We start from the raw sequence: 22,887 nt of genomic DNA on the forward strand, positions 1-22,887 counted from the left end.
AGTGACACTCATCTGACCATCTCTGCTGGAGACAGGCAATAGATGATTGCAATCACAAGTGTGCCAACCCCTTGCTGCTTCACTGCCCAGAAGAAGAAGAATAAGAGAGGGAACCGGGGATCTGTGTGAAGCATGTATATACTGTAAACTCCACCAGCTCAAGGCTGAAATACAATGATGTTACAATGTTATTCTTTAATGTGCCCATTCTTTTATTGCTTTTTCTAAGTATGTCCCTCAGGTGCTAAAATGTAGCAACACCCATAGGGGGTTATTTACTAAAGGAAAATCCACTTTGCACTGCAAGTGCACTTGGAAGTGCAATCGCTGTAGATCCGAGGTGGACATGCAAGGAAAATAAAAAAAACTATTTTAGCTTGCACATGATTGGATGATAAAATCAGTAGAGCTTCCACTCATTTCAGATCTACCTCTTAGATTTAGAGCGACTTGCAGTGCAAAGTGGATTTGCCTTGCGTAAATAACCCCCATGGTGTCTTTCTCCCTCTACATTGTGAAGCAGGGGTGTGCTGGAAAACACCATACTTGGAACTGGCCTATCAATAGTTAGAGAAGGGTGTGCACGATGGAAAATTCACCAGATGATATAACAGGAGGTAAGCTATGATATTAACCACTTGGGATCCGCGCTATTGCCGAATGACGGCATTAGCGCGGACCTAGATTGCCGGGACTACGTCTATTGACGTCGTCCTGGTTACGAGCGGCCTGCGCGCCCCCTGAGGGGCGCGCGCGGCGCGCTCTGTGATCGGCGAGTCCGTGAGACTCGCCTGATCACCGATCTGTGTAAGGGGTCGATCCCGACCCCTTATCACGTGATCAGCTGTCAGCCAATGACAGCTGATCATGTGATAAAATGGAGCCGGTAATCGGCTAGTATTCCTCCTCGCGCTGACAGCGCGAGGAGAAAAAAAAAAGCCGATCGCCGGCGGCCGTGTTCGGGACATCAGTCCCGATCACGGCCAGCAATTCAAGCGGACACCTGCCCCCTGCCAGTGCCCACCTGCCACCCGCAGTGCCATCCTGAAATAAAGTAAGTGCCCCCCTGTCAGTGCCACCCAGCAGTGCCCATAGTGCCCACAGTGCCACCCAGCAGTGCCCACAGTGCCACCCAGCAGTGCCCACAGTGCCACCCACAGTGCCACCCAGCAGTGCCACCCACAGTGCCATCCAAAATCTGCACCCCAGTGCCGCCCATCAGTGCCCAGCAGTGCCGCCCACCAGTGCCCAGCAGTGCCGCCCATCAGTGCCCAGCAGTGCCACCTATCAGAGCCACCTATCAGTGCCACCTATCAGTGCCCATCAGTCCCATCTATCTGTGGTACCTATCAGTGCCCATCCGTGCCACCCATCCGTGCCACTTATCCGTGCCACCCATCCGTGCCATCTTATCTGTGCCCATCTTTGCCCATTAGTGCCGCCTTATCTGTGCCCATCGGTGCCGCCTTATCTGTGCCTATTAGTGCCGCCTTAACTATGCCTATCAGTGCCCACCAGTGCAGCCTATCAGTGCCCACCAATGCAGCCCATCAGTGCCCACCAATGCAGCCCATCAGTGCCCACCAATGCAGCCTATCAGTGCCGCCTAATCAGCGCACTTCAATGAAGGAGAAAAATGACCCGTTTGCAAAATTTTATAACAAACTATTAAAACATGATTTTTTTTTTTTTTTTTTTGCATCTTTTTTTGTTTGTTTAGCAAAAAATAAAACTCCGAGCTGTAACTAAATACCACCAAAAGAAAGCTCTATTTGTGGGAAAAAAATGATAAAAATTTCATTTGGGTACAGTGTTGTATGACCGCGTAATTGTCACTCAAAGTGCATCAGCGCTGAAAGCTGAAAATTGGTCTGGGACTGAGGGGGGTTTAAGTGCCCAGTAAGCAAGTGGTTAAGAATGTATGTATCAGTGAGCTCAGAGACATGGAGCAGTGCCCTTGGGAAATATTTACAAGCGCAATAGGACCTTCCGTTTTTTTTTTCCAAAGTGATTGATACTAACTAGGCATCTGCCAGGCAGAGGCTGCACATCTGTAGGGTAATGGTCACGGAGGCGCTTTACCATCTGGGTCTGCTGTGGAGGAAGAAGGTGCTCTTTAGAAAGTTATATCATTACATTGCATTAATGTTTAAGGCTCAAGGTCAGTTAAACTATTAAATGGAAAGGTGGACACTGTCACACCCATAGAAAACCTTCACCTACGGAACTTTCCAGGGTGGTCCCTCTAATGGATTAAAGTAGGATCACTATAGTTGATAGCTTCTAATTCCACTTCCTCTGCTCCTGTCTCTGGTGCATGAGAGAAAACAGTGCGGCTCGTTACCCCCCCCCCTCCCATTGTGTGTCTTTGAATTTTCATAGAAGATTGTTTCAGCAGACACACACTTTCTGTCTGGAATGCCCAGCCTCCTCCAGGACCTACTAACAATCCTAGACACAACCTCTAGTGTATAAGGAGTGTCAGTCACAGCTTCTGGGTCCTGTGAGGTGCATACAACTTCCATGGTTCCAGTTTCATCTGGATTAAAAAGAGTTAGGCCGGCCATAGAAGGTCCAATTTGGGGCGGTTCAGCAAGATTGATCAATTTGGGTACAACCAGCCTTCTGGATTCACTCTTGTGATTATTGCTAGCAGCTGCTATAGCTGCTAGCAATAATCACTGACTTCTCCTGAGGGTTTTGGGAGCAGACAATTGCTCAGCAGAAGGGATTCCCCGGTCAGCCCTGTTTGTGTTGATGGAGGAATTGTGCAAATTTCTTTCCTGCAACCTATGGTTACAGAAAATACATTTGCATCATCTATGGCCTGCCTTAGCTGCAATACCCACCTCTTCCATGTGCACAGTGAAGTGATGGATTCAATCATTTCTCCACAGTAGACAGTGTAATGTAAGTTATTGTATCATGCACAATGTGTTCCTTGTTGTATTCCGTAATAATACATGCTTTATCCACTTACACAGCAGTAGTAAGGCATGTAGAAGAGGAGCTTAGATTAATGTCTTATGCTATGCAGACATCAGATTTAGACTGGGTTCACACCATTGTGAATTGGAGACGGTTTACATATCTCTGCAGCAGGTTCGGTGCGATTTGCACAAAAACTCTGCGCGTCTCTTGGTTAGTTTCAGGCTCAAATTCAGGCCAAAATTTGGGCTGCAATTAGACCTGAAACTGTGAACCAGGTCACACCGGATCCCTTCTGTTAGCTGCATGTGGCTCATATGTGAACCCAGCCTTACTGTCAACTGCTGTTCACATTTGGACACATCTGTGTGTATTACCTTACATACACATACTGTATGTCCTGAAAAGCACGCGCTATGTGTTTTCAAAATTTAACTTTACCCAAACTACAGTTTGCTTTGGATCTATTTGTCTAAATTTGACTTCTGTGTCAGTCTGACTGGACTGTGAGATGTTTAGCCTGGCCGTAGGGGGCACTGTCTCTGGTGGCAGGCATGGAACTATGGTCTGGTCAGGCTCCTAAGTTACTCTCTTTCGGAGTCAGGTCAGTGGGAGTGGCCCTCTCGCTGTGTCCTCTGGGAGAGGGTATTTAAGATGCGGACATCACGTGCTTCGGGGGGTTCCGGTTGAGTATGAAGTGCTGATTACATGGTCTTGGTCCTCCTGACCAGCCCCCAGGAAGGCTATGTCCTGTGGTTCAGTTCCACCTGACTTTAATGCCTCGGGGCTGGCTAGCCCAAGGCATGGAATCTAAGGAAAGATTCTGAGGTGGATGGGTGCCGTCTCCGGTCTGATAGAGACCCACTGGACTTCAAGCATTCCAGGGAAGGACTCTTTAGAAGAACACCACGAGTGAGGTTGGTTTTCTTAACAAGAGCCTGGAACGGCTGAAGTAACCGAAAGAATCCCGTCTTGTGGATATCCCCAAGCAGGCTGAAAGATCCAGGTATCCTACAAGTGTTCTACAGCTTAGTTTCCTACATGTTCTGCAACAACGTCTGTGACAAACACTTTGTTCCTGAGTAAGCACCTTGTTGGCTGCTAGGCCTTGTGAAAGAGGGTCTGTCCAATCTGAGTGCTCATCCAGCTGCGAATGGCTATTATCTGGATGCAGTCAAAGTAAGCAAGTTCCTTAACGTTTATAGACTTTGACATTGAGAGTGCCTGAATTCCTTCCCCACCCTCTGATCCCAAGTTAAAGACTGTTCAGTGGTTGAAGTTTGCAAATAAAATCCATTCACGTGGATCTATTGTCAGTCTCAAGTTACTGGGCCATCTACCACGGGACATCCCCTAGACCTGCAACAAGAAGAAGCAGAAGGTAACGGTAAGCCCAAAAATAAACAGCAGCTCCTTCGGGGGTTAGTGCTATATATATATATATATATATATATATATATATATATATATATATATATATCGTGTGCAATTGCTACATGGACGTGTAATTATCCCCAGAAATGTTATATCTGCTTGTCCCAGAAGCCTGCACTAGGATATTAGTGAGATGTTAGGCATCCTTTCCAACAAAAAAATCATTTTTGATGGGATTCTCCCAAAGGGACACCAACACTGCAACATCCCTCATTAGAATACTGCAAGTGCATCATATGATTGATAATGAAAAAGTCCCTCCCATATATCCTCAGATTCACTCCGCAGACAACAAGCGGCCTTTGTTCAGAGCAGAAACTGGTAGGATTCTGCAACAAAGTTTGTTAAAACTCTTGCAATGTACATTGGTCACCTGTTTAATATTTTTACAAGCTGGTAAAAGAGAATGCTATTGAATTCAGCTGTCCCTGCTCAATATGTTTCCACTGACTATAACCTAAAAATTATTATGTTTTTCTATCCGTCTAGTTTGCTCTGCTATATTGTCAAGTTTAGGATTTTTCAATTTTACAACAGATTTATCATTGCTCCTTTACCAACATATTTCATTTTTTGTCTTTTTTTATAAAGATTTTAGCATGCTCCTCCGTAGTAAATAAGTACCAAACAATTAGAAAGCAGTGTCACTAATCCGCATTCATTATTTTGCAAGCATACGTGACACTAGTGCCTTTGTGAGCCAGACTACGATAATAGCTTTGCCTAGCACCATAAATTCCATGTGAAAACAGTCACCCTCTCTAACATTCCAATCAATGAAGAGGAAGCTGTAGCGTGGTAGAGGTGTGAAGGATGCCAGCTGAGGCAGCTTTATTAGCATACACATCATCATATCTGCATGTTAAAGTGTGTCTGCAGTCACAGCAGGACAGCTCAGAGGTGTTAATCAGTTTTCAACGCCTGTTAATGAGACTCATCTCTAGTGGGGAATTGATTTTTCTGTGCACACTTGTTCTGTTAAGACAGATCCTCTCAATGTTAAACAAGGCCGGTCATTAAACAGAACTCATTTACTAAAAAAAAAAAATGCTACATGTGGAACTTCAGGCCAGTGTTTATATTATTTTTTATTAGTGTTTATATTACCTATATTTTCAGAGGTATCATTAGGTATATTATTAGGATTACCTTGGAACATATGGGCGTTTACACTTGGATTAGCAGTGAAATATCTTCAACATTACCGAACAAGTCTATTTTAACAAGCTCAACTTCTATAAAGTTATTTTAATAAAACTTTAAAGCGGAATTTCACCCCTAAGGAAAAGTTAGTCCACTCTTCTGCCTCCTTTCCCCCCCTCTTCAAACTTTGGGACACTTTTTTGGGGAGCATGTACCTGGTTCTGACAGGTACCTGCTCCCATTTCTACCCAGATTGCCTAGACAATCCAAGCAAATGTTTGCCCTCACCCCCTGCTTGCTTGTTTGTGCCCCCCCCCCCCCCCACTTGGGGCCATTTACAAGGGTCAGGGCAGCTCATGCATGCACAGTGGGCAGCCTGCGGTGATGCTACAGTGGGTCTTTTCACGGTTATCATGATGGCGCTGGGGACCCAAGGACTGGTGAAGAACTGGTCCAAGTGAGGACAGTGCTGGATCCCTGGACATGAAAGTGTCCATTTATTAAAAAGCAGCTACAGTATGTGATCATTATTTTTTATTTTTTATGTATGTGCCACTGTTGAGCTGGTGGTACATAGACAGATGTATGACATACACAAGCTTGTGAAAACCCAATCTGTATAAAGGGTTACCAAACCTAAACATTCCATAACATGAGTTTTATTTCAGTATCACAGGAAAAATGGCAGTAAACATTTAAAGTGGACCTTTACTCAAAAAGTAAAGATTCGCTTTATTTATTTATTTATCATAGTGAAACTCTAGAAATGTTAAGTGTGCTTAATCATCTCCCTGAAAAACATTTTGTCTGTAATTCCTCCTGAAAAATAGCCAATTCCTGGTTTGTGAAAGTGCCTATGCACTCCTCCTGTGCATGCAGCCTCTTAGCTGTATATGTGCAGTTTGAGATTTAAGGCACTGCTGCTTCTGTATGCTAGTCTCAGGAAATTTGAAATTAGATTTGGTGATGTCACTGTTGTGCTGCCCAGTTTTTTCCTTGCTAAAGGCTTCAGGATGCAAAGCTGTGCCTCTACCAAGATAGCCTCTTCCATACAAAGTACAGAACCAGGGCATAGTAATTCAGTAATTGGGTAAGGATCAGCTGCAGGAAAACCACAGTCAGTACTGGCGACTAGTTCTCTCTGCCACTTTTGGGATCAGCTTCCAGAGTTCACCTTCTCTTTAAGTTGAGCAGTTATCCATTAAAATAATACAGCTGATATAGGTAGATCTTTATGGTAGGTAATCAGGTGTGCTCACTTTCTGGAAGAGAAAGTCCCCCAAGAGTGCTTGGAATACGTTCTCTTGAGGAAGGTGTGAGGACCCATATGTTTCCGGTTGTTTTAAAGAGACTCAGTGTATTGGTAACATAATAATAGAGCCCCCACAGACTGTACAGAGCCCTCAAAGGATTTTAAGGACAAGTTGTAGCATGCCATATTTTCTGTGAATGTAAAATACTCCCTGGAAATATTAGAAAAGATAATAGAGCTTCACTGTGCATTAAATCACCTAAAGTCATATCACATGTGGCAATGAGGCAGAACAATGTAACACTGTAAAATCTACAACTAATTCTACCTGCTGAATAAAAGTTAAATTGTAACGTTATAAATCAAACACATTGTTGATTTACAATGCCAGTTGCCCATCGTACTCCTTTTGAAGTGGTATGACCAGATCTATTGTTTTAAAATGAGTCAAAGTGAGGTATGTTCTATCTATGAAATTGAGAGTATGTTTTTAGGAGCATTCTGTGCATTTGCCTAAAGGCTGATATTGCCAAGTTTATCAAGCTTATTTGGTACAGCAAAGTGCAAAGTGCTGTGAGCTATAACAAACAAACTGAATTTAGCATTCCCTAATCTAAAGTGCACTTTACTATTTCCTTTATTGAAAAAAAACATCTCTTCTGTCTCCATATAAAAACATGTCGTTCATCCTTCTTCCAGAGGCAAAGCATTTACTTCACCACTTCAAAACCCTAAAAGAGCATTTATAATGCACTTTCTAGCTCAATTGAGGAGCCTGTTTTTGATTGTGCAGAAACTATATTGACCATCAAAAAAGTCCATTGAGGAAGACTACTTTGTCCCATATATTTCTCTACCACTTTTGTTCAATGATTTTATTGTTTTTGCATTTTTGTAAATATTATCTTTACTGCAATATCCATTTTTGGCTGTATGATGTCATGTTTATCAATAAGTCAATAAATGATCTTTTGTACATCCGGCTCCACTTTGTGCCTCACTCAAAGTCCCAAACGGCCCCCCTTCCTTATATTGAAACTAGGGATGGAGGCGCCTCTTGCTACGAGGTGCTTTATTTAAAGTCCCAACCTTCTTTTTGTTCTCAAATGTATCAGGGATGGAGGCACTTCTAGGTCCGGAAGGTAGTTATCACACGGGGGTCCCTTTTCACCCCATTGGGGCTCTGTTGTGTGATTCTCCAATTGCAAACTCTATTCATTTTTGCATTTTATCTGTTTCAGATTGTTTAGACTTTTTTATATATACATATCTTTTTACACACATACTCCCATGTTCTCTGGCGGGATCTGAGTGGCCTGGGGCTGTCCTTGCTCTTCTATGGTCCGGGAGCTGCAATGCGCTCTAGGCGCCCCGCCTTTCCCTCTTGCTAATTGGTCTGTGGGGGGATGGGGTGGGCTGGTCCCATTGCGCATCGGCACCACACATTGGGCCACCGTTGTGACGCCATTCCTTGGAGCTGCAGCATCGGTTGTTGTTTACCATCTGGCATTGGATGTGAGAGGTGTTTTGGTATGCCCCATGGTTGGCAGACACTGCTCGGGCGGGAATGCTCCTCCACTTACACCATGCCAGTATGACGCTGGTGGGAGGACCTTTGGGCGGAAGTGCAAGCTATTTATATCCCCGCTTGGCGTGTTTGTTTTTGCTGTTCGTGGCTGTTGGTTGTGGGTCGTGGCAGGTCTTCATACTTTGATACAGGATTCATACAGGTGCACTGCTTACACCATGTGATGTTTCAACCACTCTATCTTCATATTATTATTTTCTCCCAGTGGTTATGGGAGGTTATATGCAGCCTTATCTGTCCTGTTTTGTTTTTCTAATTTTCCCTGCACTTAGCCTTTTTGCCACATTAATTGCTAACATCTATCCACACACCTCGTTTCAACAACTGGCTCCTACTTGGTGTTATCATTATTTTTTACTAACATATAGATGGGTATTTTACCATATACTTATATTAGTCACATTTTTCATAGACAGTTTGGAGTCCGCACTTGATACCATCAGCCGCAACAGCGGGGATTTCCTTTCCTCCTTCAGGAGGTTTGGTGGTGCTCTGTCTTGGGGGGCCCCTCTTACCTCAGCTCCCGGTGGAGACATTTGTGATGCTCCCTGGCCTCTCGGTAATATGCAGTGAGTCGAGTTCGCTAAGTGAGTAGTGAGGATTAACATTTTGCCGTCCATGCCCCTATTCCCTGATTTAATTTTTTATTTTATTTTCGCTGTTGGGGTTAATATATGTTCAATGCTATATACTGTTTTCACAGAACTGTTATATGCATCAGCTCCTGGTGAGGCGATATTATTCCCCGAAATGCGTAGAGCTTGCAAAGATGCACACCCTAATAACGTTATCTGTGAGGACATTTATTCCTTTTTAAAGTTTTATATGAATTTATACATGGAGCAACAACGGGAATGTTATCATATACTGTCTATGTATAAATCAAGGCAAGATAAATAATTAGTACCCTACTACTGACAAGTCATTATATAAGCTAAGGGGCCATACATATGGGCCAAATATCGGGTGGTTTCGGCCATTTCAAAGGAAACTGTTCAACATTTGGCCTGTGTGTATGGCAGCCAGTCCAACAGAAGCTGGCTGAATTTTAGGCTTCTGTCAAAGTGGCATGACGGAAAAAGGTCTGCCAATCGGCATACGATGTGAGAGCCCACCCCCCTGTCAGAACACAATAGCTCATCGGATTGTTAATATAGGACCTTCTCCTGAGCATTTCAGTTTTTTTGTTCAGCGTTCTGGGTTGAACCAAAGAAAATTATTAGTGTATACCAGGCTTAAGTTAATTCCTGGGACTTTGAGTTTTTTGTCTTATCCTAAAGATACCCTATCACCAGTTCTGACCTTTTAATTAAAAACCCTTTATCCCTTTTAAATAATTAAAAAATAATACATATGCATGCTGAAACTATTTTTTTCTTTATTCATTAACTACTTCATTTTTTTTATTGTAGCCCTTGCAAAGTTAATAGGAAACTGACACTTTACCCACTGTCACCTTCCCCACTGTGATGTCACTGTTTCCTGCAAATCCTCACACTGATATTGACAGCAGGATCCAATTAGAGATAGTTAGCTGTGATGAAAGGTTTTTCAGCATGCAGTCTTGACAGCTACAGAAAGGCTTTCCCTTGAGCTGTCAGAGCCACATGATAGACGAAAAAAACCCCCAAAAAAACCTTCTTTGCAGCTAATTACAAGCGATACCCACTGTCAGTATTAGTGCCATAAGTATCAGCATTAAGCTTTGTAGGGAACTGCAGCTGTTTCTGCACACAAGTAGCTCCCAAGTCTCTGCAGGGCTGCCTACAGGCAGGCTGTAAGTAGGCTCCATAATGGTTACAGTGCCCTGACAGTGGGAGGTGCTTTAAGAGAAGCTTCGCAAGCAGTAGTGACAAAGCAGTGGAAGGACGGGATGGCAGTTGGTAGGATCTGACATTCCAGGAAGTGCCAGATTCGTATAAGCTTTTAAAAACAAAGTAGCTAATTGAACATTTTCAACACATAGATTTATTATTTATACTTAATTTTAAAAAGTGTTTATTTTAAAAAGACTGAACTGATGACAGGGTCACTTTAATGCTCATTCATATATACATTTGTAAAAAAAAAGGAGAAAAACACGTCACCCAAAACTGGTAAAGCTGCAAAAGAAGCTAAAGCAAGTACAGTCATAGCCAAAAATATTGACACCCTTGCATTTCTGTCAGATAATGCACCACTTCGCCCACAAAATTGTTGCAATTACAAATGTTTGGGCATTCTCATGTTTGTTTCTTTTGTTTGTATTGGTATGACACAAAAAACGTGGAGAAACAAAAAGCCAAATCTGACACATTCCACGCAAAATTGTAAAAATGGACTAGACAAAATTATTGGTACCTTCCCAAAATTGTAAGAAATAATAGCATTACAAGTTTGTGATGCTCCTGTAATTAAACTCATCTGTATCAATTAACAGGTGCTGACAAAATATAAATCACACCTGCAACCAGTTAAAATGGTGAAAAATTGACTCAACCTTTCTGTTGTGTGTCTTTGTGTGCCACACAGAGCATGGAGAAGAGAAAGAGCAGCAACGAATTGTCTGAGGATTTGAGAACAAAAATTGTGCAGTGAACAATCTTAAGGTTAAAAGTCCATCTCCAGAGATTTTAATGTTCCTGTGTTCACTGTGTGCAACATTGTCAAGAAGTTTACAGCCTATGGCACTGTAGGTAATAAGTTTACAGCCTATGGCACTATAGGTAATCTCCCTGGACGTGGACGAAAGAGAAAAATGTATCAAAGATTGCAATGAAGGATTGTTTGAATTGTGGATAAAGAACCTTGATCAACTTCCAGACAAATTCAAGCTGACCTTCAGGCACAGGCTACAACTGTGTCAGCTCACACTATATGTCACTATCTGAATGAAAAGGGATGCTATGGTAGGAGACCCAGGAGGACCCCACTGCTGACACAGAAACATAAAAAAGGCAGATTGGAGTTTGGCAAAACTTACCTGATGAAATCAAAATCTGTTTGGGGGAATGTGCTGTGGACAGACGAAACAAAATCACAGCTTTTTGGTAAAGCCCATCATTCTACTGTTTTCAGAAAACAAATTGAGGCCTTTAAAGAAAATAATACAGTCCCTACATTGAAACATGGTGGACGTTCTCTGATGTTTTAGGGTTCCTTTGCTGTTTCAGACACTGGATGTCTTAACTGTTTGTATGGCATTATGAAATTTGAAGACTACCAAAGAATTCTAGAGAGCAATGCAGGGCCCAGTGTCAGAAAGTTGAGTCTCCATCAGAGGTCATGGGTCTTACAGCAGAACAATGACCCAAAGCACACATCAAAAAGCACCCAGAAATGGTTGAAGACAAAGTGCTGGAGAGTACTGAACTGGCCAGCAATGAGTCCAGATCGAAATCCCATAGAGCACCTGTGGAGAGATCTCAGAACAGCAGTTGGGAAATAGAACTCTTCCAATCTAAGAGACCTGGAGCAGTTGGCGAAAGATGAATGGTCAAAAATTCCAGTAGAGAGGTATAAGAAACTCATTGATGGTTACAGGAAGCAATTGATTTCAGTTATTTCCAAGGGGTGTGCTACCAAATATTAAATTTAGGGTGCCAATTAATTTCTCCAGTCCATTTTTGGAGTTTTGCATGGAATGTGTCAGATTTGGCTTTTTGTTTTTCCTTTTTTTTCGTGTCATACCAATACAAACAAAATAAATAAACATGAGAATGCCTAAACATTTGTAATTGCAACACTTTTCTGGGCGAAGTGGTGCATTATCTGACAGAAATGCAGGGGAGCCAATATTTTTGGTCATGACTGTAGCTAAAACATGCAATGCACAGCAAGCAAACTCTAATGTAAACACTATATCTATAGATAGCAGTTCTATATTAGCATATATAAAATGGAATTGCAGAAATCTGACAGCTTATCAAGGGTGAACATATATCCCAGTGAAATCTCTTTTAAAGGCCTGCTGTGATAAATAAAACAGTTGACATGGTCACTGAATCCTGTTCACATTTCTGCTTTTTCTGCTTTTCACTCCACATAGGTTAATTAAGGACAAGTGCAGAGGAAGCTCTTAATAAATGTGCTTAGTTGACCGAAAGAAGGCTTGCTGAATTCCTTCAGAGATCACATTTCACAATAATGAATGTAGTATTATTTTGCAAATAATTATTACCTATTATTATATCATTGATAAGGAAGTCCCTCAAATTTGTCCATAATCTGGGGCTGATTTAGTAACGGTAAACACAGTTGCTCCAGAGCTTAGTAAATAGGGGAAGCTCTACTGACTTCCATCATCCAATCACGTGCAAGCAAAAATACTGTTTTTTTTTATTTATTTTCCTTGCATGTGATTGGGTACACTTTGCAAAGTGAAACTCCATCTTAATGATTAAGCTCTGGAGCAACTGCACTTGCAAAGTGCACAGCCTATTGACATTTAGTAAATCAACCCCATTGGGGTTTGTTTTACTAAAGGTCAATAGACTGTGCAGTTGCTCCAGAACTTAGTAAATTAGATAAATCTTCACCTTACAAAGAATACCCAATCACTATCACTGTACTATTTGCCTTTAATAAATCAGTGCCTTTGCGTCATAGAGAATGCATGGTTTTTAATTGTGACCTTAAAGAACAACTTCACTGTTGGCCAAATTGTCCTTTGATTAATTCCCCCTACTTTCCTGAGTGCAGCCCACTCGTTAACATACTCACCAACAGACCTGATTTTACTGCTATCTATGTCTCCTGCTTAGTGGGACTCCCCGGACCTGGCAAGGCTAAGGCTGGATTCAAACCTATGCATTTTTTGTGCTTTTTGTATTTTTCAGATTTGCACTATAGAACGTGTTCCATAGGAAACTATGATAAATGGACTGTAGTGCAAATCTGCAAAATGCAAAAAGCACTAAAAATGCATAGGTGTGAATCCAGCCTTAGTGGGATTTGAGAGAGAGCAACTGCATGTGGAATTTGTGCTGTTTCAGGCCTGGTTCACACCTATGCAGGTTGCAGTGGATACATACTCCAGGAGCATTTTGTGTTTTTCAATACGTTTTTGATCTATTGAAGTCTATAGAACAAAAACACAACCTGCTGGTTCCTGGCCCTTTCCATAAAATTTACAGATGTGAAAGTGACCCATAGAAAACTATGTTAAATGGACTGTAGTGTGTTTCTGCAAAACTGAAAAAACACTAAAAAATGCATAGGTGTGAACAAGGTGTAATACGGGGGCTCTGCTACAGTGTTCAAGTCTGCTGCGGAGACAGTCTCTCCCGTATTTGTGGTTCAGAAAAACAGTTCATTAGGCATATGTATTGACTACTGTGCCCTCAACAGAAGGATCATCCCTGACCTGTACACCACTGAAATGGAACTTCTGCTGTTGGGACCCCCCCCCCCCCCCCCTCCGGTGCCACATTTGGCACCTTTCAGGGGGGAAGAGATACCTGTGAAATCCAGGTGTTTGCTCCCACTTCCGGGGAAAATTGCCTCACATTATGTGGCAATCTACACAATGTCCGGCAAATCCTCCTTCCTCCTCTGCTGTCTTCTGGGAGACACACGGGTCCCAGAAGACACACGCATCCAATTCGCATATATGTGAACCCAGCCTAAGGAATTGGCATCTAAGAATCGGGTTCTCATCATGCTACAGTGTGCTATTGTTGCAGACATATTGCAGATGTAACTTCAACTCTGTGACTTTTACTGAGATGAGCACAAGGTCTCTGCAATATGGGTCAATCTGCATTACGTGAGCTGAACTAGCAGTAAAGCCTTAGAGGAAAAACAGAGTAAAGATCTTCCTAAACAAGAGGCAGCAATCATTATACAGCTCCCACCAATCAATAATGCAATCAGTGAAAATAAATAAATGCTGCAAGGTTACCTTGACTTAGATACACCAGGAGACAAAGAAATAGGAAACTGAACAATAACAAGGGGGACTGAGTCAGGGGTCAAGGTATTAAATAATCTGAAGCTAACGGAAAATACAACCACACAGATCAATCTTAAGTTTAACCTGTAAGCTTACTGTGCTACCCTAACGGAAAATGCTATACCACTAGTTGACAAAACATGGGCAACACTTACTTTTACAAATGGGACCAAGTATAAGCAAACATGTACTCATGCAAACAGAGAATTCATATGTGTTCAATATACATATATGTAGTCAAATAGAAAATAAAATAATAAATACAATAAAGTCACTAATACAAACTTTCCTTCCTTTTCCTTAACTTCCTTTTCTGCTGCTCAGAAAAGTCATTTTTTTCTCATAAAATGTAATTTCTTTTTCATTAGTCAACTGAACTTATTCTAGAGGTCAGGAGTCTCCACATTTTCTAAAAAAAGGGACAGTTTATTGTCCATTAGACTTTAGGTGGGCCAGACTATGACCAGTAGGAGTGGAAATTTTCCTGGCAACGTCGTCACATTTGGTATTAGGGGGAGGAATAGTACCCCATCATTGGTATCATTTGGAGGAATAGTGCCCTATAATGGGTGTCAGTGAAAGAAATGGTACCCCATTGTTGGTTTCGGTTGATAGAATAGTGTCTCGTATCAATGAGAGGAATAGTGCCCCAAGGGCCATATAAAGGCAAGCAAAGGGCCGCAGTTTGGAGACCAACTCTATGGGTTAATATAGCTGTTTAGAATTTGTTAGCAAACAAGAAGTAGCAGATGTCTCTAAAAGCATATCTAAACTCTAAAGTGTTACAAAATGCTAAAAAAAACTCTAAATGTTACATATTGCAGCTTACAATCTTCAAATGTCGTGGATGCATTTGTTTTTATTTTCAAAAATCATAGTAAAAATCCAGAATGCTTGTAACTTGGTGGGCACGAAACAGTAGAGGTGTTAAATATAATCGTAGCATCGATGCATCAGGATTTGGGTGTCCACGATGCTGCATCGATGCTATGACCGGCATAATCGATTGGCGGGTGATGTCATCCTGAGTTGCCCCACCCCTCCTGGGAAGAAGCACCCCCATCATACTCTACAAGTTTAAAAAATAACTATGTCTTAAGGAATCCCCTCTTATAATACATTAAGTGTCCCACTGTACAAGTGTACATGCCTTTTAAACAATATGTAGCGACATAAATCATATTTTAGAATGTTCCACGGCGCTCATGTGACTGCTACACAACAGCAACAGTGGGCGGGGCTGAGAATCCTCCGTTGAATGTGAGCCGAGAGGAGAGAGGAGAGCAGCAAGTGGCCAGTCGGGTAGAACAGTCTGAGTATGTGGTACATAAATAGCTACATATTTTTTAAAAGGCATTTACAGTGGGGCACTTAATGTACAATAAGAGGGTATTCGATAAAGCACAGTTAGCTTAACTAACAGGAGTGAGCAGAGTACATATAAGTGTACTCTGCTTACAACTTCTACTGACCTCATAGGAGAGTTCAGCTCCTTCTTTCCCGTTCACACATTCCACTATGTTAACTCCTAGTGTGCTGGAATGTGCAACAGGGGAGAGCTGAACTCAGCACTGAGAGATCTGTGAAGTTCACTATTCTGTTTATCAGCCGCAGATTCCATCACTTCTGTCCTCCCAGCAGCAGTGTGTTTTTCAACTATGTGAATGCCTGTACCCTGAGTGCTAGTGTCACTGATCCCACTATCCATCTACCTCATCTCATCATCCGTCTGCCTCCGCTCTCACCATCCAACTGCCTCCGATCCCACCATCCATCTGCCTCCAATCCCACAACCCGTCTACCTCTGATTCCACTCCGATGCCTCCAATTCCACCATCTCTCTGCCTCCAATCCCATCATCCCTCTGCCTCCGATCCCACCATCCGTCTGCCTCTGATTCCACCATCCGTCTGCCTGACCCATCTGTCTCTGATACCACCATCCATCTGCCTGATCCATATGCCTCCGATCCAATCCTCCATCTGCCTCCGATTCCACTCCGATGCCTCCGATTCCACCATCTCTCTGCCTCTGATCCCACCATCCCTCTGCCTCCAATCCCACCATCCGTATGCCTCCGATTCCACCATCCGTCTGCCTGATCCATCTGCCTCTGATACCATTATCCGTCTGCCTCTGATCCCACCATCCCTCTGCCTCTGATCTCACCATCCCTCTGCCTCTGATCCCACCATCTGTCTGCCTCCGATCCCACCATCTGTCTGCCTCCGATCCCACCATCTGTCTGCCTGATCCATCTGCCTTCAATTCCAACACCCCTCTGCCTCTGATACCACCATCCATCTTCCTGAATCCCTCTATTCCTCTGCCTCTGAGTCCAACACCTGTCTGCCTGATCCCATCTATCCCTCTGCCTGATCCCCTCTATCCCTCTGCCTCTGATCCCACCATCCATCTGCCTGATCCCATCTATCCCTCTGCCTCTGATCTCATCTATCCCTCATCCTCTGATCACACCATCACTCTGATCCCACCATCCCTCTAATCCCACCATCCCTCTGATCCCAACATCCCTCTGATCCCAACATCCCTCTGCCTCTGATCCCAACATTCTTCTGCCTCTGATCCCAACATCCCTGTGCCACTGGAGAAAAATGTAGTTTTTCTGACTGCTTAAATTTTTGGATAAAAAGTTTTTAACCATGCACTGTAATCATGATGCATCGTTATGCATCGCGCAATCAAATCAAATCGAATCGTGAGACCAGTGAAGATGTGCACCCCTACTAAACAGAAGACTTGTAACTCGATGTGCACTGAAATGTCACATAAATTTATTAGCTGTCACTATTTCTCTTCTGTAAACCACAGAACTCCTCTTCCTCCACCAAGTTACAGAGAAGAGGAGGGGATTATGTGGTTTGTAGACCTAATACGCTTCCTGTACTAGGGTGAAAGTGCTGCTCATCTATAGATACAGGCATGATCACCAGGTGAGAATAATTGAGAAAAAAGTGTGGAAACCCAGTCATAAAATATGAATTAAGCACATATATTTGCAGTGTTTACTTGTCTCTCTCCAAAGCTCTAAGTGTCGTTTCTCTCGGGTGCTTCGTTCCTCTGTTATCAGGGTCACTTCTGACAAGTTTTTCAGACACATGAGATAACATGAGCTAAAATTTGTTTCGTGGAGGGAAATAAGCAGAGAGCTTGTGTATTCAGAATACAGCTCTGCATGTTCCTTTGTTCCTCTGCATATGTCGAGAGGGGGTGTCCCTTTCCTCCAATCAGCTCTCACACAGTGTATAAGAGCTATAACTGCAGTTCTCCATCACCTCCTCTGTACACTGATATGCGGCACTTTTGGACACTGGTAGGCGGCACTGATATGCAGCACTGATGGGCATTGATAGGCAGCACTGGTGGGCACTCATGGGTGGCACAGGGAGCACTGGTGAGCACTGATGGGCACTGATAGGTCACACTGATGGGCACTGAAAGGCTGAAAAGATGGGTACTTATGAGTGGGACTGATAGGCAGCACTGCTGGGCACTGATAGGCAGCACTGCTGGGCACTGATGGGCATTGATACATGGCACTGATAGGCACTGATACACGGCACTGATATGAGGCACTGATGGGCATTGATACCTGGCACTGATGGGCACTGATACACGGCACTGATATAGGGCACTGATGGGCATCCCTGGTGGCACTGGAAGTGGTAGGCATTGTCAGTGGGCACTGATTGGCAGCTGCCTGGGCATTGATTAGCAGCTGCCTGGGCACAGATGTGCATTTCCCTGGGGGTCTAGGGGGGCATACCTGGTGGTCAAGTACAGATGGCCATCCTGGTGGTCCTGGGTGGCATGATGGTAGTCCTGGGTGGGATCCGAGGGGGGCGCTGCGCTGATAAACAATCATCACAGACCCCCCTGTCAGGAGAGCCACCGATCAGCTCTCCTCTATTCGTGTCTGTCAGACATGAGTGAGGAAAACTAATCACCGGCTCTTCCTATTTACATCGTGATCAGCCGTGATTGGACACGGCTGATCACGTGGTAAAGAGTCTCCATCAGAGACTCTTTACCTAAATCGATGTTGCGGGGTGGCTTAATATCCTGAGGACATCATATGACGCCCAGTCAGGATATTGAAGCCACTTTGCTCACGTCATTCTGCTATATGGCAGGCGGCAAGTGGTTAAATTACCTTCACTGATATTACTGGACTCTTATCACTGGATTGTTTAATCACTTATTGAGGACTATATATATTTTCCAATGGTACCCAGATTGTTTTTCATTCACGACGGGGGTATTCACTCACTGTTAAATTTTAGTATATTTTGCACAGCTTTTTCTTTCCCTTGAGCTGACAGGCAAGGAGGGGAGGGGGGAGTGGACGGGGGAGAGCAGAGAGGAGAGAGCAGATGACGGAGGCACTTAAAAACTGATCACAGTGTCAGGGCTTCATGATAAACCATGGTCAGTTTACAGGGGGGAGGGCATAGCCAGGCAGGATCAGCAAGGTTTTTTAGGGTATACAGGGGGCCAAATTACACAGCACAAGCACTGTGCTGTATAACATGCTTTAAGGGAACAAGATACATTTTTTTATTTTTTTTAAGGTTACAAACACTTTAAGAACAATGACACATGCATTCGTAGGAATACTACAAGTTCTTGAAAGATCTCTGACAAAGCCAACATTTAAAAAAAATAATAATAACCAAAATCCTTACAATTGTGTGTGCACTGTCCTCCAGTTCATGGACTGGGTCACTCGGCTTTTGAAGTCTTCTCTGGCAATGGGCATGTACTGTACATTGATGCATTTCACCATGCAGCTAATAGCTACATCATATCTAGTGTTATACAACCACATCCTAAGGTTTTCAACTAGAGGTGTGGATGGTGCAGATCTCCATTAAACAAAGAGGCCATATAATGTCAAAACAGTAATAATTTAAAACCAATTTAAAACCAGTAAAAAAATAGGAACACTGCAATCCTCTGTAGAAAAACAATTTATGAAGTCAACTTGCCGCTAACAGTCAGGCACATGTGGAATATTTAAAAAAAGTAGAACATGTCTCTGGTCACTCCTCCTTCTCAATTTGTCTTAAATGGGCATATCTGAACACAGAACATATGGCAATCTTATGGTGCAGTAAGACGTGCCCAATATTCTGGTCTATGTAAGCTGTTCTGTAAGTAAGATGTGCCCAATATTCTGGTCTATGTAAGCTGTTCTGTAAGTCATCATTATGCAGTATACTAATTTGCACATGACTGATATTCACTGTGAAAGATAAATCCTAGTTATTCATATCGTTTTTTTTATTCCTTTAGCAAGATAATGGTATTGCTAGCAATAGTGGTTAGTCACTCCACTATTTATATATGACTTATGTACACTTTAAAACTGCTTCTCGTCCAGCCCATTATAATATGAAGGACGAGCCCTGTTATCCTGGGAGGACAATCACAATAGTAAACAATGAATGGTTTTCATTCAGAAAAAAATGGTTCCTCATAACTGTAAAATTCACAGTTGTAAGCAATCGTAGTGTCTAAAAACAAACCCTGATCATATCCGCAAAGTAGTATAGTGTTACTATGGTAACATTGTATTGCACTGGTCACTGTATGAAAAAAATTTAATAATAAAGAAAAACATTTAAAAAAATGAAAAAGTATTATTTTTCTTTTTTACATACTGTCACTAGTCAGCGTCCCTTATCACTGCCAAACCAGTTATATGATGATGCTGTGCTGCAATGGTGACAGTATGTAAAAACATTTTTACAATTTTTTTTTACATTTCTTCATCTTCCAAAAAATTGTTACAAAAAAATTACAACTTCAAAAAACTTGCCATGCCTCTTACTAAATACCCTGGACTGTCCAATTTCCCAAAAAAATTTAATTTGGGGGCTATTTATACTGTCTTGGCATTTTCAAGTCTTAAGAAATGAGACATCAGGATTGATCTATTTTCTATATATAGATATAGATAGATATCTCTATCTATATCTATAGATATAGATATAGATATCTATATCTATATCTATATCTATATCTATATCTATATATATATATATATATATATATATATATATATATATATATATATATATATATATATATATATATATATATATCATAGTTTGCAGACAGACTATTTACAGATTCTTTTAAGGTTGTAATTTTTTCCTGGTGGCGGTATAGCTAGTTGTAGCTTGTCCCACTTATACCTGTTCTATAAAGTTGAGAAAATTTTAACATTACTCTAAGTAGCTTCTTCAGCTAGGTCTTTCAGAACAAATACAGCTGAATGTGACAGCTACTAACATTTTTTTTTTTTTTTAGATCTATCCATAGTTTTAAAAAATCTTTAGACGTATGCACCAGGGCTTTTTTTACATGTACTTTACCACTTGGTCTGCCAAAAGTTTCAAAACTTACAATTTTAAGAGCTCCTACTTAGCCACCATTAAAACCCAATGTGGAAACATCTTAATTAATAGCAAATAAATAATTAGTACCCAATTTCTATTAACCTAACAAGAGTAATGAATGACGTGAGATGACATGAGAAAATCATTTTAAACTGTAGACTTTCTTTTTTAAAGAAATACAATTTACCTTCCACTGACAAAGAAGCAGGTGACAAGGAAAATAAGAAGAATAATTCCACCAGCTACAGAAATGGCTAAAATAGTGATTTGATTGGGATCAGTAATGGCAATCATATCTGGAAAACAGAAATAGACACCAATCAATAAAAAACCCAAATTCTGAGGACTGCAGTATTAAGAGATATAACTAATTTCAGAATAAAATGAATACATTTTTTAACAGTACATCAGTAAACAGGGACAAGCAGATGATTTCAGTAAATATGATTTTGCTTAAAATTTATAATTTCACTGTCTGGAAAAATTTAGCGAAAAGTAAAAACTTTCAATATCACCTATTAAGCTGCTTAGGAAAAATTTTTTTTTTTTAAATTGTAAAGTGAACCTACTTTTTAGTTATTTCTTGTGTTATTTGACTGCAGATGTGGCTGTCAATGATGACCGTGCCTCCATAATAAAGGTGCTCATTACATTTAAGTTACAGTGACAATATTTTGGTGTCTGGAGCCACCTTCGGTATATATGTTCACTTTTCAAGTGCAAGTTTGGTAACTAAGGTTAACCTGTGTTCACTTTGAACACCTGATCATGTGCAAGGGAAATTGAAAAAAAACAAGACTTTTCTTAGCACGTGATTAGGTATTCAAATTTGGCAAAGTTTCATCTTATTTACTATTATTACATTTGCAATGTAAACATATTATTTGATATAGCACATGATTGGCTTATTGAACTGAATAAAACTACATCTTATTTACTAAACTAAACGAACATTCACTTTGTAAAGTGAACAATCTGTATTCATAAATCAACCCTCTTGTTTTTCATGTCAGTTAGTGGACTGCATGCTAGCTCCAACTGCAATGAAACGTGGAAAGGAGTCAACTTGTTGCATAAAAGGGAACAGCAAAAAAAAAAAAAAAAAAGTCCCTTTTGATTTACTACACGAAAGGGGCTCTATTTGTGAAAAACAAAATATTAAAAAAAAAAAAAAAAATATATATATATATATATATATATATATATATATATATATATATATATATACTTATTTATACTATATTATATATTGTATAATATATTATGTATAATATATTATTATACTTAAATATATATATACATACATATATATATATATATATATATATATATATATACCTAATTTATAAAAATCTCACCACAATAACTAATGAAAACAAACTTCATAAAACCTTGTATAAGAACGTCATTTTATTATAAAAAAAATATATAAAAAGAGAGAAAAAAATAAAAATAAACATTTAAAATTGAATTGGCTGTGCTCTACTTGTGTGAAGATTTGCTTCAATTATCCAATCGTGCCAGAAGAAAATTCCTGTTTATTCAATCTGTACATGATTATATAATTGAAAGAATTTTCCAAATTCCAAAATCCTTTAGTAAATTAACCTCATTGTTATTCATTTATTATTATGAATATTATATGTTCAACGGTTGCACAGTAAATGCAAGTGCATTTTTCTGGAAGACTCCCATGCGGAGTTGTTTATTATTTCAGCATTCAGCATACTGTCTAATAGTGTGAACTTAGAAAGGTACCACAGACACTTGCAAAGGGCTGTTGTTATAATAAGGTTTTACATGCTCATTACTTATTGTGGTATCTTTCTAGTAAGATATATATGCTTGCGTCACTGAAATAGGCTTGTCTTTGGTGGCTATTTTTGCAGTGATTTTCAGCCTTTTGAGCTCCCCTCATTTAGATAAATGAAGGCGTGGGGTGCACCCTATTTTGATACAAAATCTTTTAATTATCTTAATAAACATTGAATGATTGGTTTTGATTCTGCATAAAATGTGCATGCTTTTAAAGAAAACAACATAAACAGTTTTAAAATTAATTAAGGAAGAGTGCAAAGTTATTGCATAAGCTCACATCAATATATTCAAATTAGTGATTGCAGAAAAAGGTTAATTTACTACAAGTTAACCGGGAAAGTTTATATATTGATCATGATAAAGTTCT

The 22,887-nt window shown here is 40.9% G+C and overlaps 1 protein-coding gene across 2 annotated transcripts in view; it reads right to left on the minus strand.

Moving 5' to 3' along the window:
- The window catches only part of LOC143988804 (ephrin type-A receptor 3-like), a 321,049-nt gene that overhangs the window by 115,349 nt on the left and 182,813 nt on the right, over positions 1-22,887 (minus strand). For both annotated transcript variants that reach the window (XM_077488668.1, XM_077488667.1), the window contains one exon: positions 20,890-20,998. In XM_077488668.1, the coding sequence (XP_077344794.1) occupies positions 20,890-20,998 (109 nt within the window). The remainder of the gene's footprint in view (positions 1-20,889; positions 20,999-22,887) is intronic.

This window comes from Lithobates pipiens, unplaced genomic scaffold (genome assembly GCF_037356315.1).
Source record: "Lithobates pipiens isolate NorthernLeopardFrog02 unplaced genomic scaffold, aLitPip1_a1.2 Scaffold_18, whole genome shotgun sequence".
Lineage (NCBI taxonomy): Eukaryota > Metazoa > Chordata > Amphibia > Anura > Ranidae > Lithobates > Lithobates pipiens.